This window comes from Phoxinus phoxinus (genome assembly GCF_949152265.1).
Source record: "Phoxinus phoxinus genome assembly, chromosome: 11".
Classification (NCBI taxonomy): Eukaryota; Metazoa; Chordata; class Actinopteri; order Cypriniformes; family Leuciscidae; genus Phoxinus; species Phoxinus phoxinus.
In genome coordinates, this window is record NC_136886.1 from 23,821,840 (window position 1) to 23,841,164 (window position 19,325).

Genomic DNA, 19,325 nt, shown 5'->3' on the forward strand with positions numbered 1-19,325 from the left:
CCAAGCTGTCAATCACACAGCTTTAAATCACAAGTTTATCTGGACACTTGCAAAACTCGTTATGAAATCAACGCTGTTACACTGCACAACGAAGCTCTTACTGTATTTACATTGTGTTTACATTGGTGAAAGCATCAGTGAGAGTGCAGAAACTGCGTTGCAATAAGATCTTCATTCTCGCGATCAACAGACTGTCATCTGCTCAATGCTCATCACTGCAACCTTTTATGTAATGGGATTGGGAATATATCTAAATACTTTAAAAACTTCTCACGATTTGATAATCTCGATAGCTGTAATAGTAAAAACGTATAATAGCTGTAATAGTAAAAGTATTCTAAAGAGTTCCACATATAATGCTAGCTATTTCATATGCAAGCATGTCAGCCAATCACGGCAGTGGAGTCTCACAGCAGACATGCCCCTTCAAAATGAGCATTCGAATCAGAGGCTAAAATCAGGCTATGAAAAATGGCTTTTATTTCTAAATTATGACAATTTTTGATCTAAAAAACATACTCGCATTATAAGGGCACCGCAGGAAACATTATAAAATAATAAAATAATCAATGCCATGGGACCTTTAAGAGTGGTCTTAACTATCAGATACCTACACTAACACCTTAGCAAAAGGTGAGGTAGAAGAATGTGAGAATTTACTGAAGCATTCAGTGAGCTGTGTTTAGTGGATTTTGCTTCCATCTTAAGCCATGAAGGAAGAGATTCTAGATTTTTATTTTGAAGCCAACATTTTAAATCTCTAATATTGGTGGCCCAATAATAGAACCTCAGGTTAGGGAATGCCAAACCCTCCAATGGCTTGGGTCTTTGCAAATATACTTTACGTAATCTGGGGAGAAACCAGATAAATCCCAGTATCTTGCAGTCTAAATCTTGAAAAAATAAAAAAAATTCTGTGGGAGAAAGATAGGAATGCATTGAAACAAATATAAAAATTGTGGGACAACAAACATCTTTACAGCATTAATTTGAGCAGCTAAAGAGAGATTCAGAAGGGACCATCAATCAAAATCATCCCTAGTTCTGGACAACAAAAGAGTCCAATTTGGTTTAAATAGATCTGCATATTTATGTGTAACATAAATTTCAAGATATGAAAAACTAGGCTACTTAGTTAACTACTTACAAGTTAGGCTACTTACAAGTTAAATTTATAACCTGAAATTTGACCGAAGCATTGAAGAGTGGCCAGGGAAGCAGGTACGGAAACAGAAACATAAAGAAGTAAATCATCCACATGTAAAGAAATTCAGTAATGGCACAGTTAGATCGAAGGGCAATAAAAAGGGGTTCAATGGCAACTGGAAATAAAAGAGGGCCATCCTTTTTTGTAGAGCAATATAATCGCAAAAATAATCCGATTGAATCTTGTTTGTCCTTACTGCAGCCAGTGGGGATAAATAAAGCAACTTAATCCATTAAATAAATTTATAAATTTATAAAAATATACATATAAATTATTTGTTTTATACTTTGGATAAATTTGGTTTAGGAAATAAATTATATATATAATTATAAAGTATAATTCAAAGTATAAAAGGAATAATTTATATATATATATATATATATATATATATATATATATATATATATATATATATATATATATATATATATATATATATTAATATTAAAAAGCTGCCTGAGATTGGAGTATAAGTGACGATTCAGAATAAAACCTGTTTGGTCTAATTAAATAATAGTTGGAAGAACGTGTTCCAATTTTAAAGCCAGCTATGTCGATTACAGTTTGAAATTTATATTGGCAAACTTATCGGATGGAAGGAAGTACAGTCTAATGGGGCCTTGTCTTTTTTCAAAAGAAGAGAAATAGAAGCATGATTGAGGGTCTGAGGGTGAAGGCCTTTTTTGAATCCATTAAACATATCCAATAATAGTATAGTGGAAACGTTTTTGCCAAAACACTTTATAGAATTCCACCGGGTACCCATCTGGTCTTGGACTTTTCCCAGACTGTAAGGAAGACAGCTGCATAAAGTTATTCGATCTAATTACTCTGAAGAAGATTGTTCAATGCAAATATTTATTTAACTGAATAGCAGCCTTTGTGGTTTCACAACAGCACTGTGCTATATTATGATTTTTTTGAAAACTGTCTAATAATACGGTTCATGGATTCTCATCCGTGGAATGTGCCACTCCCGGTATTTTGCTGGTTAATCGACACAGGAAAATTGCAATAGAGTTTTTTTTTTTTAAATCGAGTTATCGAATTTAATCAAGGAATCCTGACAGCCCTAATAGTTTTGGTCAGTTGGTTGAAATATCATGTCTTAACTAGTATTTAAACAGTTTTTACTAAATTAAAATAAATCATTTGGCTATTGTAATTTCCTGTTCTTGCTTTTTGATAATTTTTTTCAGTTAAAAAGAATGTTTAGAAAAGAAGTGGGAAAGAAAATTCCAGAAAATGCAGACTCACAGAGTAACAATTCACAGTCAACTGAGAAAACGGACAGCATAGAAGGTACTGCACTGTTTTATTCACTTTTAAACAACAAACTGAACTGATTTGTAAATAGTCAGCATGGTCTATGTAATTGTTTCTTCAATATCCTATTCAAATATGTATTTAATCTTTCACTTTATTTTTGATGCTAAGACATTGTATGATGTTTTGTACCATGTCTTATGCTTCAGGTGAAAAGAGATCAGTGCAGGAACAGGATTGTTCTGATGATAATTCTGTTCCATGCTACCCCAACAATGGTCCTGTTCCATGCCAGAATGCTCTGGAAGAGGGAAAGGAGCCACCATTGGATACTCTTCAGGGACAATGGGCCCATTTGGGGGACCAAGAGTCAGATGAGGAGCCAGGTGATGATACAGATGATACCAGCTCTGTCACTTCCTCTGCCAGCTCTACGGCCTCACTGCAGAGTGGCCCAACTCGAAAAAAGAGCATTCCTCTCTCTATCCGCAACCTAAAGAGAAAACACAAGAAGAAGAGGACTAAGTTTTCACGCGAGTTTAAACCAGGAGACAGGTGAATGAATGTTTTTGATTTGTGAGTTCAGAAATGATCATGCCGTGCCAGATAAATGTTGTACAGTAGATCATAGTGCAATACTTGCAGGATCACCCTTAAATATCTTTCAGTCCTAACTGACATAATTGATCATTAGGTTTGCAAATCGACAAACAATTCTAAATCACTGAATGATTTTCTTGACCTTTGACGCTGGTTATGGTTATACGGCATGTTTCACTTATGCTGTGTGTCAGGGCATGGGTAGTGTTTTTATTTTTTTTTTTTTGGTGCCCATATTAAAACCCATCAGGAAATAAGAAAGTCCAGGAAACCATTGAAAAACATTTGAAAACTGAACGCAGACAACTGAAGCAGTCAGCACTCGTATTATTTTTATGAGCCATGTCTTTTTAACGATTTAGTCAAAACGAGTAACAAGCGAACTAAAAGTTGCTCCCTTGGAGTAGTTACTGCAATAAGATCTGACCAATGACTAAACAGCAAATAATTTACTTTAGGTTAAATACTAATTAATGCAGGAACAGTGCATTTCAGTGCAATGTCATTATAATCAAATCATTAAGTTGAATTGCAACTAAAATAGTTACAATTATGATTATGATTTCCATCCGTTTTGATCATTTTGTTTTGTGGTCTTATGGATGCTACAAAGTCAAAATAGCATTTTGATGTGCATGCAGAGAGACTAGGGACAGTATAATAAAACCTTACCTTGTTGAGCTCTGTATCCGTTCACCTGTCTCTCATAGTATGGAGATTGCTGAGGAGACGTGTTATATTATATTATATATTGTATTATATCACTTTGGCATAACATGGATGTTTTTGTAATGTCTTTGTCCTATTGAAAATGTTCTTGTTGTGCATATATATTATGCCATTTCTTTCCAGCTCACTAGAAGAGAGACAAAATGGATCATATTAACAAAACAATAACACAAATAACACTCCCTTTTTAATATTAGGGTGTGTTCACACTTGTAGTTTTGTTCGCTTGGTGCGTTTGATCCGGACCCAAAAATAAATAAATAAATAAATATATATATATATGTCCAAATATAAAAACAAATATAGTTTGCCATTTTTATTACCAAACCAAAAGGCACAGGGATATATTCACAATCTGATTGGTCTGCGTTTATGACGTATTGCCTATTTTGAGACGGAACTTACCTAACATCCAAAACAATGCTGTGTGCTGGGCCCGTTGTATGTGCATAGCCTACATATGATATTTTGACCAGCTGAGAACACGTGAAGAGCTTATAAAATGTGTAAAGGAGTCAAAACAGCGGCAGGAATTCCTCCGTCACACACACGATATGCTGCGAGGAGCTGATGCCTGTACCGAACTACTATGATGCATCGAAAACAAAAACTGCCATTGCCATAACAACGACAGCTCTGCGTGTCCTGAGGCTTCCTACACCGTAAACTAAACACAGTAACGAACAATGACGTCGTAGTGGCCCACAGCTGATTAGCAGAAGTATTTCAGTAAGACAGTGATAACATGAGTTAGCCAGTTAGCATGGAGACCTACACAATGTAAAACTCAAAACTAGTATTTTGAACACCGTCTTTCAAGAGCAAGCAGTTTGCGAATCCTGTATTGAACTCGGATATTTGAGAAGCAGTCGTCATTAAAATAAAGGTAAAAGGAAAAGTTTAGGATTATACTGCTGTAGTATCATGTAGTATCAAAGATTAATTTTAACCACAGATTCTTCACATGCTCGTCCTTGGGCAGTGAAATCTTTTTTTATTTACTGTCACATTGTAGAGCACAGCGTCTCCTCGACATGATGCTGTCCTGTATCCACAGGAATCAGCTGCCAGTTTGAGGTTTAAGTTTCCCTGGTGTCCGCACTCGCAATAAGTGGGCGGGCTAATGTTTCGTCTTGACGTCACGACGAAACGGCTTATGACTCGTTTGAAAAACTCGGACTCGGAGTCGACTCTTACTTTTGAAAGACAATAACTTTATATACGATGCACTTTCAGATTTAAAACTTTGCAGGATGTTTTCATTCACTTAGAGCTATATTACATGCTACATGAAAGGTAATTTTCAAAAATCTATAATAGGGGCCCTTTTAGCAAAATAAAACATTTCAAAATAGAACATTGAGTGTGAGTTCTGTCAGAAGAGAACAAGCGCTTCGTTCGTGGAGAAGCAGTGGATGCAAGGACGTTAGGTGCACTGGTACGACCTAGGAAAAATTGTGCAACCTTAAAAATTTTGGTCGCATTCTAAAGCTCTGTGTTAATATATGTGTTTATAAATATGTTTATATTTAACACAGAATAATATTTTAAGACTTACATCTCATCAGACGTGGAACAAATATTTTGCATCAAAATGAATCTGGCCTCTGGGACAGATCTGCATTGTAGTCACATAAGTGTAATCCTGTTTATGTTACGCATGTGTTACACATGCAGGGTTGAGCTTACGGACATGTTGACAACAACATGACAATTACAACATGATACAAAACCGTTAAATCCAAATAACTCAATTCATGCACAAAGAATGAGTTCTGATGTTTAGATTTACATCAAATTGTTTACATTGAAGTCGCACAAACTGAATTGCGTTGTGACAGGTTCATGAAATAATCTTTGGTGAAATGTGCAACACAATCTGTTTATCAGATCGTCAGATATTATGATGTGACACCTTCAAAGAAAGACTTACAGTTAAGTAGGTCATATTTCTGTCAAATGAAATAAGTCTTGAATTAGAATAGACTCTTAAATGGTATGTCTGTTTGTGCATAGGGTGGCAGTTGAGGTCGTCTCCACTGTAACCACTGCAGATGTGATGTGGAAGGATGGTAGATTAGAGACAGGGATCCGCTCCAATGACCTGATCCCTATCCAGCACCTGGACAACCATGAGTTCTGCCCGGGAGACTATGTTCTTGACAAACGACGTATGTTCTTTTTTTAACACGCTTGTCATTTTCAATATGGCTCTTAATTGTTTCATACCTTTGTATGTTGGAGCATGCTTATGTATCATTAAAGTCATTATATTAGGTTGATTACAATTGACTTTGCAAATAGATATTTGGGCACAACAAGTGATTAGATTTTATTATAATAATACATTTTATTTATAATGCACTTTTCATTTGGGAACACATCTCAAAGTGCTAGATTTTGCAATTTACTCACTTAAAATAAACCGTTGATTTTGGCTCCTGCAGCCCAGGCTCTTCATGATCCAGGCATCTATGGAGTGATTCAGTCAGGTGATCATAAGGCCAGAACCTGTGTAGTCAAGTGGGTCAAACTCAATGCTGCAGGCGACAATGTTGAGGTATTTTTGATTTTGTCATTAAGAGGAGTTTGGGATTGTTTATTTTTATATTGTTTAACAAATTAATCTTGTATATGTAGGTGATTGGGGAGGAGGAGGACGTTAGTGTTTATGACATTGCTGATCATCCAGATTTCCATTTTCACACAACGGATATTGTCATAAGGATCGGCAACTCTGACACAGAGGACTGTGAAAATGAGGTACATGCGTAATTTTGCATAGAACATTTGAAAACTTTTCCAGGCTTACCACATTGCCAGTGTGCATTTAAGTTTGACTGTAAAATGTAACTCCTCATTGTAATTTTTGTTATTCAATGCACCTAGTAATTTTCATTTATTTAATGTAAAACTGTTTTTTTATTATTTGATATAAGTGGACAAAATGACTTGGTGCTCTTATAAGGTTGTTTGATAGTTCTACCTTGTTTGTAGCAATTTTGGAAAATTTCTCCATGTCAATTTCTCAACTGTCCATCTAGAGATCTGTTGGCCAAGTGTGCAGGGTGGAGCTGAGCAGTAAAGTGGAGGTTGTGTGGGCTGATAATTCAAAGACTATTGTCCTGCCACAGGTATGCACCAGTCTATCGAGCCATTCAATTTTAAACTGATGAAAAGTATTTGCTACTGAATGTGCACACACCCACCTATGACCCTGGAACTAACACACATTTTTTTCTTTCTCTCTTAGCACTTGTATAATGTAGAGTCTGAGATTGAAGAAACATATTATGACTCTGCAGAGGGCAGCAGTAGTGGTGCCTCATCTGAAGAATGGGAAGATGAGAGTGATAGCTGGGAGACAGATAATGGACAAGTGGAAGAGGAACCAGGTAGTGGGGAAACCATCCCAGTCCCCACCCCCAACACAGGTGTCACTTCTGATGGCAAAACCCATGGCGTGCATGCTTCCACGACTACAGACTCACCAGGAGCTGTCTCCACACCTGAACTTCCTGGAGGTAATGAATCTTACAATTATATTGCAGGATTATGAAGTATCAGATAAAGTGTTCACTCTGGTCCATTCACATTGTTTTACAAGAGAAAAATTGAATACAGAAAATGTAGTATCTTGCCATCTTAAATGAGATTCCATTCTGTAGGGAGTATAGATGGTACTCAACCACCAGAATGCGTTTTTTTGCCACCTTTTTTTTTATTTTTACCATGGACAGTGCTTTATAATGCAGTGACCAACTAATACCCCATATCATTAAAAAAAGTCTTAATATATATTATGTAATTTTCACCTTGTAGTAATAATAATAATAATAATAATAAAACTTTTAATAAAATAAACTTGGTAACACTTTACTTGAAAGGGTGTGCATAACACTGACATGACACCTTCATAATCATGACATGACACATGTCATGAATATGAAGGAGGTTTTATGCATGTTTATAACAACTGTCATTACGTATCATTCACTCAATTATGACATTTTTAATGCAAATATGACATTGTTTGAGATGTCTTTGTTATGACAACTTGACATAAACCAATACTTCATAACCTCTCAGTGTCTCGGTCTACTTCATAACCTGTCAGTGTCTCTGTCAACTTGACATTACTAAGACAACACAACCTGTCATAAATATGCCATAAACATGACATAGCAGATTAATTATCAAACTTAAGAAACCACTTAGCTTTATGGGTTAACATTACATTAAACTGTCAGGTGGTTGGTTTAGACATTGCCTGTCATGAGGACATTATAACATTTTAATGACTAATTCAATTTGTACCACTGTAGTTGAGGTCAAGAAAAATATTCATGACATAGTAATGATGGCCTCATGACAGCCAATGTCAAAATAACAGTTTAATGTAATGTTAACCCATAAAGCTAAGTGGTTTCTTAAGTTTGATAATTAATCTGCTATGTCATGTTTATGACATTTTTATATTGTCTTGGTTTATGTCAAGTTGTCATAACAAAGACATCTCAAACAATGTCATATTTGCATTAAAATGTCATAATTTAACGAATGAAACTTAATGACAGTTGTAATAAACATGCATGTCATGTCATGATTATGAAGGTGTCATGTCAGTCTTCTGCACACCCCTTCAAGTAAAGTGTTACCATAAAGGTTAATAAAAAAGACTTATAGGCTACACATTTGTATTTTAAAGTATGATTAGACAATAGCTTAGTGGGCAGGTAACATAACAAGTGGTGCAACTGTGCTAAAGGCGATCCAAGTTCGAGTCCCAGCTCAAAGTTTTGGCTTCTCAAACCAACATCAGTTTGTTGTCTAGTTTAATAATTGTCACAAATAACAATGTTTGAAAGGTACATTTATTGATTCACTTCAATTTATTGAACACTTCGTGGGGTTGTTATTCATTGTTTGTCATTTTTATTAGTAGTAGTCAAGTCACCTTTATTTATATAGCGCTTTTTACAATACAGATTGTATCAAAGCAGCTTCACAGTGATAACATGAAACTAATTGCACAGATGCCAAAGCTTGCCTCATTATTGCAAATGAGCAAGCATACATGGTTGCAAAACAAGTTGTTGCAGAAAGAATCAGTGAATGCCAAATCCCACCCTTGGACATAAATCCCTTAATCAACCAATATATATATATATATATATATATATATATATATATTAGAGAAATGGCAGAATAGGGAGAATGTCAAAATAACACATTATTTAAAATAAATTCTGTGGTTGGTAAAATATGTCTCCTCTTTTAAATCAAGACACGACCAAGTTGTATTTTCAAGGTGTCGGATAGGTCATACTGACTCAAGGGTGACAAGCACCAAAATGGCAATACTGTAGTACCAACTTGTACAGTTTATTGGGTGGGGGAACATTGCTAGTGGGAAAAAGTGGGTTTGGGTGGGAAAAAATGGCCCTGGACATCAGTGTTATCTATCTTTGATGTTGCAATTGGTGTTTTCACCTAAAGCCTAATTATTTTTCCTTGCATAGGTGGAGTTGCTGCGTCTGAAGAGAAGCCCAGTAAAGAGACTCCACCACGGGGATTTCGTGAGCTTAAAGAAGCCCTAAAGATTTTAGAAAGTTTAAAGAACATGACTGTTGAGCAGCTCTGGACTGGATCACCCACTTCACCCACTGCCGAACCATCAGCCGCAACTGCTGCCACAACCCCCGCTGATGTCAAACCCACAAAAGAAAAACGCTTTCTGGATGATATTAAGAAACTTCAGGAAAACCTGAAAAAGACTCTAGACAATGTGGCCATTGTAGAAGAAGATAAAATGGAGGCTGCTATAGAGGAGGAGAGGGTGATGGCGCCAGTTCTAGCTGAACCACAGACGCCTGTGCGTTCTGAGTGGCCTAGTGACACACCAGTTTTGTGTCAGCAGAGTGGAGGCAAACCAGGTGTCACCTTCACCAGTGCTAAAGGGGAAGTGTTTTCCGTGTTGGAATGGGCACCAGGTACTTACTGTACACCAAACTTTCTTTTTCATTTTAGATAACATTCGAATTATTAGCTGCCCCCTAATATTAGACTAATTATTAGTCAACTAGAAAAGCCTTAGTTGACCAAAATTTATATTAGTCAGTTAGTCACAGAAAAAAAAAACTCCATAGGAAGTCACAAAGTCACACACTCCATGAAGGACATATCGTTAATGACGGGTTTTTGTGGTAATTACAGTATGTTGGGCAGGGAATCCAAGCATGTCATCCATCTACCTTAAATATGGCGTATCATTTGAAAAATTTAAGTAACTTGGCTGTTCGCTCTAACGTCAACCTAGAGAAATGTGTGCTATTTTTAGGCGCATATCCTAACAATATAATAAAGTGTTTGTGCAGAGTGTAGAATTTAGAGTATAGCGCGTTTTACTATCTGACATTGAGGTGCTGGTGCGATCACTTACATTTTTTCCTGACAAGAGCGGAAACAACTTAAAATACTGTAATTTTTGGTCATACAGATAAGAGAGATAACATCATTCTACTTTTATTTGTGTAAAACTTGCAATAACAAGAAAGAGTTGTGCCCTTGTAAAGAAAAGAAACAGGATGCACTTTCTGTCGGTCTCGGTCTCTGTGAACTAAAATAAACCAAAGCTCAGTGCATACTTGCCTCACAGACATTTTTTTTTTCACGACACGTTCATAATCATTACTTTTTCCGGAGCGCTGTGGCAAGCTTTATGCGCACACTTGAGCGCTGATTAGGCTATGTATTATATATAGACAATTAAAGACTCCCCTGGCTATGGCTGGCAGGGTATGTGTATTCGCCGCTATTCTCCGTAGAAGATGGATTCAAACTCAAAGAGAGCTTGTAGTTCATTCCAAACCCCAACGCAAACTGGGACAGCAGTTGAAAAGTATTGACACATTTCACATAAATGTTCGTCAGTATGTATTGTCCCTGGCAAAATATCTACTAAATAAATCAGCACTACATGTTTAGTGATTCGCTATTCGAGTAAAACAGTTCAAGTATCTTGAGTGTGATATAAAATGCTGATATATAAGTGAGATAATTAGACACAAATTTTGAGCAAATTACTGCCTAATTAGAATGTATTGCTATTGGAATATGCTACTTAGCAGATCAATAAAACAGGCTAAACCCCCGCAAATCTTCAGTGGATTAGCCTGTTTGGCTTTTATGGTAACGTCATAGTGCCATTTGATTGTTTATTACCTTGAGACATTTGAGTGTACTTTGTTGACCAACTGTGTATGGTATGATTATTATTTTGACCTTTTACAAAGTAATAACTTATATTGTTCATGAACGTGTTTCCATAATAATACAATCATAAGTGGATACAGTAAATGCATAAAACAGTTCAACATGGAGATAGATGGAAACAAAAACCGAAGTTTTCTACTACCCCCGTTTTCCTCTCACACATAAGTGTGTAATTTTCTCAATTGCCTTTCCTTTCAGATACTTAAAATGACTTGCAGATTTATAACTTTATTACCTCTAAAGACATTATTACTGTAAACAAAATACTTGTGCGGCTGATGCTCCTTTGGTTATGAACAGCTCGTGCTCGTGCAAGCGTGCGTGTGGTCCATGAGCGTGCACACCTCTGGTTGCAGTTTCGCTTGTCGCCAGAGGGGGCATAGTTCTGCAAAAACTCAGAGACTATCGCAATGCACCTTTAAGTTGTATCTTCTTGAACACAAATCATCACAGCAATTTGTATACAGCACTTTGTATGATAGTTTCATCCTAGAAGCCATCTAAAAATGCCTCCTCTTTCTTGCCATAGACACCCACTCTTTTAAAAAAATGGAATTCCAGCCAGCAGAGGCAAAGAAGTTCTTTAGCACTGTAAGGAAAGAAATGGCCCTGCTGGCCACCTCTCTGCCCGATGGGATCATGGTGAAGACTTTTGAGGACAGAATGGTAAATTTGCCTTTCACACTACATATTTATAAACTCTTCCTAGTATTTATTTTGATTGTTGCATTTAATTTATTTTACAAAATATGGAAAACAATTGTGAAAATTCCATAAAAAGTTCGTCTTTTCTTCGATTAACATTTCCTGTTGTTTTCTTCAGGACCTTTTCTCAGCTTTCATTAAGGGCCCTAACCGCACTCCCTACGAGGATGGACTCTTCCTCTTTGATATTCAGCTTCCTAATATCTATCCTGCTGTTCCTCCTCTCTTCCGTTACCTGTCTCAGTGCAGTGGCCGACTTAATCCCAACCTCTATGACAATGGCAAGGTTTGTGTCAGTCTTCTCGGCACCTGGATTGGAAAGGTGAGCTGACCTACTTTCTGATCTAATTTCTGACTGGTATGTTTCTGATTTTCAACTAGCCACCTTTTTGCACTCGCTTTGGTCATTCTTATTTGTTACTATGTTGCATGAATTAAATGTTTGTCCTTTCAGGGGGTCGTTTCCCAAATGTTACTTTTGACCATTTTCTAATGTCTCTCTGACCTTTGGAATGAAATGGCCCATTTTTTTGCTATTGTATCTGCAAGACTATGAATAACATGTTATGAGTGACTAACATTTTTATGTAGCATTAGTAGAAACTTTAGGAAATTTGGTCAAATTAGTAATAATTTCTTTCTTTTCTTTTTAAACAAGAATACAAAGAACACTGAGTTCTGAAAGTCGATGTAGATTCAAGATTCTTTATTGTCACTATACAAAGGTATAGCTAAATTGATGCAATCCTTATGGTACCATCACATATAGCTTGTGCGGACTAACATTTAATTTAAATAATACAATTTAAATAGAATGGAAACAGTGTGATAATGACAAATATACAGTACAATACATCAATAAACAATATGCCATAATCAAGACAACGCAAAGACAATATAAAACAATACTCACAAAACCAGTGCAAAGCCAGTTGACAGTCAAATAGTGCACAAAATATTGCACAGTAAGTAGTATGATGTGCATGATATTGCACATAATGAAAAGAGAGGTAAGTGCAACAGAATGTAACCCAATTTGAATAATATACTGTAACGTATTACATAAGTACGTATGTACATGTATAATATCAAACTCTTTTACTTCAAAAAAGATCATTTTTGATTATTTTACTGACCACACAGGATTCATGAAAAGCACAATTTGCCTTTATCACCAAATACGTAATGCCCTTAATTGCATTGTATGATTATTGGTCAATGCTGACGTGTGATTTTTGTTATGTTTCCTTTCACAGGGTACTGAAAGATGGACCAGCAAATCCAGTCTACTGCAAGTGCTTATCTCTATACAAGGTTAATTAAAAACTTGTATAGTATAAAAAATAGAGTATATTTTTGTGGTAATTTTTCAACCTTTACTTAGTTTGAAAACCATAAGGGATCTTGTGATTAGTGCAGTAGGGCTCCTACTATTCATTTAATATCATCTAGATTAAAAGGATATTTCATCTGTCATCATTTATTCACCCTCATGTCGTTCCAAAACTTTTTTCTTCTGTGTAACATAAACAGTCATACAGATTTGAGATTACACGAGGCTGAGTAAATGATAACAGAATTTTTATATTTGGGTGAACTATTCCTTTAAGTATCACTTTTGGAGGGTCAGGCTTTGGAAATGTGTTTATTTGAAACTTCAATTATTAAATGTAATTTTAATTGTATGATTTCTAGGGCTGTAATCTCCCAGTCGACTAGTCGATTTATTGGTCGATACCTTCTGGCTCGACCAAAATGCTGATTGCCGTGTTTATTTCATCAGGTGGAAAGCACTAATTGCTAATGGGGGTGTCTTCAGAACAACCCCCTTTTTTTAAACTTTTTTTGGATTAGCCCAACCCACTGGAGCGCAATTGACCCTGTGTGCCTAGTTCACACTACAGGATTTTAAGCCCGATTTAAGCCCGATTTGCAAATCGTTGAGCTCGCCGACAGGTCGGGTTGTTATCGCGTGCAAATCGCGGGGGATTAGCGGCCGATGAACGCTCGCCAATCTGTTAGTATGAAAGAGCCAACAACGCATCAAAGACGCTCGCAGACGCCTCGCAGACGCGTTGCCGAGCCCAGAAAAATATCTAGCATGCTAGATATCTGGAGCTGTCGCACGACTCAACCACATGTGATGCCATGAGCTACAGCCAATCAGAGGAAGGCATGGGTTGAGGTCACTGGGAAAATACCGTTTATATACTGTCTATGGGATTTTTTTTGTTTGTTTGTTTTTTTCAGAGCAAATCATCGCACAAACAGTTTGCAGCACTAATTTCTTTCTGACGTCCATATTCAAACAAAGACTCGCGTGTTGTGCACTTGTGTTCTTCTTCGCTGGGTAGTGGCGCGCGTGCTGTATTGCGTCATTTCCGGTTCGTTTTATCGCGTGATTTCTTCGTGATAAAACGTGGTTTGTAGACAAGATAGAATCGTTGGCTGACAGAGTTGTTGTCACCTCGTGTAGTGAGTTACCTCCTGTTGCGGATCAATCACGTTGTGTCGTGTGGTGTGAACAGCTCAACAACTTGAACACTCCTGATTTCACAGAGAGCAAGTCATGTAGTGTGAACTGCACAGTTCAGCCCAACGTTTTAAAATCCTGTAGTGTGCACTTGCCTTTAACTGAGGCTCTACAGCGATCTGTCAGACACATTAAAGAGCCACAAAACAGTATTTATTGTTTACATTTCTTTTAAAAAATGACCAAATTTGAAAGGTGAGACTTTGTTTAATATAAAAAGTAACCCAAAAGTAACTTGGTCTGTCCTGTCCTGTCTGTCAGCGCGTGACAGACAGCGTCCTCTCTGCTCCGCGATGTATTTTACACTGCGTGAGAACATGGTGTAGAGTGAGAGCGGCGTAGCTTGTCGGTCGGACATAGCAACAGTAACTAAAGGGGACGGGTCTTTGTGAATGGTCAATTGCGCTGTGCCCACTGTTTGTATTTGTTTTGAGCCTATGCATTATTTTTCAGTTATGCACTTTTAGTTTCTGCTCTCGTCTTGATCTGGTTTGTTTAATAAATATTCTTTTTTTTATTAAAGTGGACGTGCCTTATGTGTTTAAGAATAAAAGCTTTAAGTTAAGTCTATCCGTGTCTCAGCCGCGAAGCTGAGCTCCTAAGCCTCGCTCTGTGCGAGGACATGCACAGAGCGGCTGTAATGAAAGTGTCTGTCAGTTATTACAACGTATGACAAAAACAATTGTCTAAATTATGCTGCATATTCCTCAACATTCTTGTGCTGATATCACTAGTTGTCATAGTACTATTTTCGGAAATCATAGGCTATGATATTGCGCAGGTGCACGTGATGAAATGCTGTCAGAGCCGACAGACTCGAGTGTGTCATTTCAGTGCAAAATAATTAGGTCAAAAACGATTTAATATAAATAGCCTACTAGTTTTTTTGTTTATTTATAAATCATTTAGGTGGGCAAGGCTACCAAGTACTGCGTAGCTAATTAATCTAACATTGTTGTTTTTTAACCAAAGCCCCTGTCTATTTTTAGTCCAAATTTCAGGACTTCAGTCGACCAAGATTTTCTTTGGTTAATTACAGCCCTAATGATTTCATTATAGGCACTCCTGTTTTTTTGCAATTGTACCTACAAGACTATGAATAAGATTATACAATTTTTAAGTGTAAATATTTTGTCTCCACCCCTTTTAGGTCTGATCCTTGTCAACGAGCCATACTATAATGAGGCTGGCTTTGACAGTGACCGAGGACTTCAAGAGGGTTACGAGAACAGTCGCTGCTACAATGAAATGGCACTCATTAAGATGGTACAGTCAATGACTCTACTTCTCCAGCAGCCTGTGGAGGTCTTTCAGCAGGAGATATGTGAGCACTTTACCTGCAACGGCTGGCGGCTGGTCCATCGGCTGGAGTCCTGGCTAGATTTGGATGGGGCAGTGACCGACCGTGCTTCACGATGTGGGGTTGGCAGCCTCCATGCAGAACTTTTGGAGGAGATCCCCTCAGCTCTGGCCCACAGCAGTCCAAGCAAACTGGATGTGCAAAGTGAAGAGGAGCTTGAGGACTCGGGTCTCAGTCCTTCCACAGTGGGGCCCAGTTTACCTCCTGGATCAGCCGGGCAACGGGACCTGAGCCAGAACTCTGATTGTGATAGCTCAGTGGTGGGTGGTGCAGGATCAGAAATACCGGAAGGTTTTGAAGGTGTGTCTGGTTTTGTGACATCTCAAAGTGTAAAACCATGTCAGGAGTCTCAGCCGGCTGTGAGACCAAAGAAACGGAGAAAGAGCTATCGGAGCTTCCTACCAGAGCGCAGTGGCTATCCAGATATTGGATTCCCACTCTTCCCTCTTTCCAAAGGCTTCGTAAAGAGCATGCGTGTAGTTTTGCAGCAGTATCGAGCCACTCTTACAGCTGCTAGTGTTCCTGAATACCCAGAAAACAAATAATTGCCCTCCAGCGTAATTTTTTCTTTTCTCCCTCTTTATCCAACCCAAGAGCTGTGTTTTTCCCCTATAACCCTTGGCCAGGAACTTGGATCTCTTTATCAGGCTGTAAATGTTTCCAACAGCCTTTGTTAATTGCTTTGTAGCACATCTTTAGTTGCTTTGTTTGTCGTTTCCTCTCATTGGTCATGGGGTGGCAGCACATATTATTTGTTTGTATTAAACAATGTTGAAATATCATATGCTTCTTGTTTCCCTGACAACAACTCTGCCGTCACACCGCTCTCTCAGGGAAGTATGGACAGATATGAGACATTAAGAGATACTGAAGGCATGACTGAATCTTTTGTTGTGTTGTGACTTATTTTTCAAGATTTGTGGTTATAAACCATGCCAGAGGGATACTCCTATTGGTCTTAGGTGTTGTCCTCTGCTACTGTTTTTTATTTTGGATGGGATCACCACCAGACTGTCACCACATATTGATTTGCACAAGTGGAAGTAAGTTCGCTTGCAGAAAAAAAGAGTAAGGATGAAGTTTCAGATCAGATGTGATCCCCCCCCCCCCCCCCCCTTTTTGTCCTTGGTTCATCAAATAACTATATTTCCAAGCGTGACTTCCTCTTTGTTCCATATTTCCAAATGTAGTGCTGCTTTGTTGCATTTCTTTTCAGTCTTGATCAATATCATCATTCTTTTAAAGGTGTTGGTGACTTGCTTTTTGATCCAAAAAAGACACCGTTGTACAACTGCCCAGTCATCTATACTGTACAGAGCCTGATCATTCCTGCTAGTGTTTTGCACCGAAATCCTATGAAAGTTGAGAGTCAAGTTTACATTTAAAAAACAAAAAGCAACCAGACACACTACTCTTAACTCTTAAAACTGGAATCTAACATCCCCTCTCCCTCTCCCTCAAACTCCATGGCACAACGGAAACATTTTCAACTTTACTAACTAGTGTTCTCTGTACAGTAATATAATTTACAACTTTTCTTACACTTTCGCCAGAAAGATATATATCATAAATCCAGTTTACATATTTGTGAATAGACAATGGGACCTTTGTATGAGGCAGTTTCGTCTTCTCTACATGTGAGAAGAAACCCAGAGTCAACTAATCATTTGAAGAGGTTTGGTAGACAGTTTTTTGTTGTTGTTTTTCTTCATTGAGCTTTGCTTGCATGAAGGTCTCTGGTTTGAACACTGACGAGTTCCACCGTTCCCATTCCTAACTCTTTACTCTGTCTAACATTGTTGCCTTAAAACTGATTTCAAGCTTGAACCTAGGGTTCCCTTTTTTTTTTTTACTGCATTGTCATTTTCTATTAAGGGGCCCAGTCAAGATACTAGTTATGGTGGAGAGGCATAAATGTTACTAATTGTTATTTTCACAAGCACAATCTAAGAAGTCATATTCTTTCAACAACTGTGAAATGGTTTATTTGTGTATTTGCTTATATCAATTTTATTTTTGTTTTGTTTGATACACTATTTAATCACCTTTTTCCTGATATCATATGTGTCTTTGTGACATGATTTAGATGCTGTGATTTAGAAAAAGCTTTGTTAATCCTGGTGCTGTGGTTCTCCAGACCACTAGGAGGCAGCAGACTAGTTTCAGAACTAACAGTTCCGACCTCATTCTTTTGTTTACATCAACATCAGGCCTGCTGTAATTAAGCACAGCCCACAGACACAAGTTTTACATATAACAGATCCTCATAATTTTCTTAGTTTTGCACAAGAGTGAATGCACATAATTACACTTGTTACTACTGGAAGGCATATCATGTTTCTTCTTGAGTTGTGAGCAGCTGGCTGTATTTTTCCCTGTCTTTTTTTGACAGCATACTTTTTTGCTGTAGTTTGGCTATTGGGCTGATTGGCAGATGTGTAGATGTAATATACTGCTGATGTTTTTCTGCACGTTAGCATTCAAGTCTTTTGAAAGACAAAAATACATTTCTGGCTGATGGCTTTGTGCCATCTTAAGAAATTCTCATACATGGTTCCATGCATAAGTCGCTGCCAGTAATATTTTTGAGATGTTTTAGATAAAATTATTTAATTTCTACTTTCTCTTGAATTTGTAGCTTATTACAGTTTGGTATTTGGAGAGGAAAAAATGCTTTACCAAATTTGTTTCATATGCACATTTGCTAAGTTAATAGATTAAATTGCAAGTCTCTCTTCCTCTAACTCTTTTTCAACAGTTCAGCCCTCCATTATTTGTTTTTAGTTCATTCCTACATGTGAAGCTAAGTTTCAAGCGAGAATCAGACATCAACTTTAACTAGGAACTATTTTCTGTGTGTGTAATATACTATGAATTTAATCAAACTATTATGAGGAGAGATAACAGCCAAAGCATGTAACATGTTGCTTTAAGCCTTAACGGCTACATGAGACTTGACTGTACAATGTAAACATTTCCACAGTGGCCTGTATTGGTAAACTAATAAACATGATTTGTAGCCTGAATCCTCTGTACAGAAGTCATGACTATAGAAATACATATAATATATAGATATATTTAACAGAAAAGTGGTCATGTGGATGCTTGGGGTGTGTCGCAGAGTGTGTGTTGTATTATTCTTTATTTTTTTTGCATCATTTGTCATTATTTTATTTTGGTTGCACTAAATGTAAAAAGTGAAGCATTAAACTTTGCAAGCAGAACCATGGGAAAATATTGTGAATTATCCTGTTTTGTACTTAAGTATTAATTTCTTAAGAATTGATCATGCATTGGAAGAACAAACAACATGCATTTAAACAAATTTTTATTCAAAAAATAAATTAATATATAAAGAGAAATGCTTTCTCTTTGCTTTGACTCTCCAATAGAAACCTTTAGAGTGAAAAAATAAAAAATTCTCAGACAATATAACATGACTTTAAACGGTAGAAATTGAGTCAGCCACTTATTCCAAAAACATGGTGTTGAGCATTAAATCTGCTCTGACATCAATTTTGAACTTGGTAATATTGTTAGGATACATTGGTTACTTAAAAGGTAACCAATGTTACTTCCACATTCCTATCAGACAACTTTATTCACTGTCCCTAACATACTAATATGAATATATCTATTCATATCTTGAC

The 19,325-nt window shown here is 37.1% G+C and overlaps 1 protein-coding gene across 1 annotated transcript in view; it reads left to right on the forward strand.

The window, feature by feature from the left end:
- Positions 1-19,003, forward strand: part of ube2o (ubiquitin-conjugating enzyme E2O) — a 46,768-nt gene extending 27,765 nt beyond the window's left edge. The window contains exons 9-20 of the mRNA XM_079629103.1: positions 2,407-2,509; positions 2,683-3,028; positions 5,819-5,973; positions 6,250-6,362; positions 6,443-6,565; positions 6,847-6,936; positions 7,056-7,326; positions 9,325-9,795; positions 11,607-11,743; positions 11,901-12,104; positions 13,039-13,096; positions 15,466-19,003. Coding sequence (XP_079485229.1) covers positions 2,407-2,509; positions 2,683-3,028; positions 5,819-5,973; positions 6,250-6,362; positions 6,443-6,565; positions 6,847-6,936; positions 7,056-7,326; positions 9,325-9,795; positions 11,607-11,743; positions 11,901-12,104; positions 13,039-13,096; positions 15,466-16,220 — 2,826 coding nt within the window. The 3' untranslated portion in view covers positions 16,221-19,003. The remainder of the gene's footprint in view (positions 1-2,406; positions 2,510-2,682; positions 3,029-5,818; positions 5,974-6,249; positions 6,363-6,442; positions 6,566-6,846; positions 6,937-7,055; positions 7,327-9,324; positions 9,796-11,606; positions 11,744-11,900; positions 12,105-13,038; positions 13,097-15,465) is intronic.
- Positions 19,004-19,325: the final 322 nt, after the last annotated feature.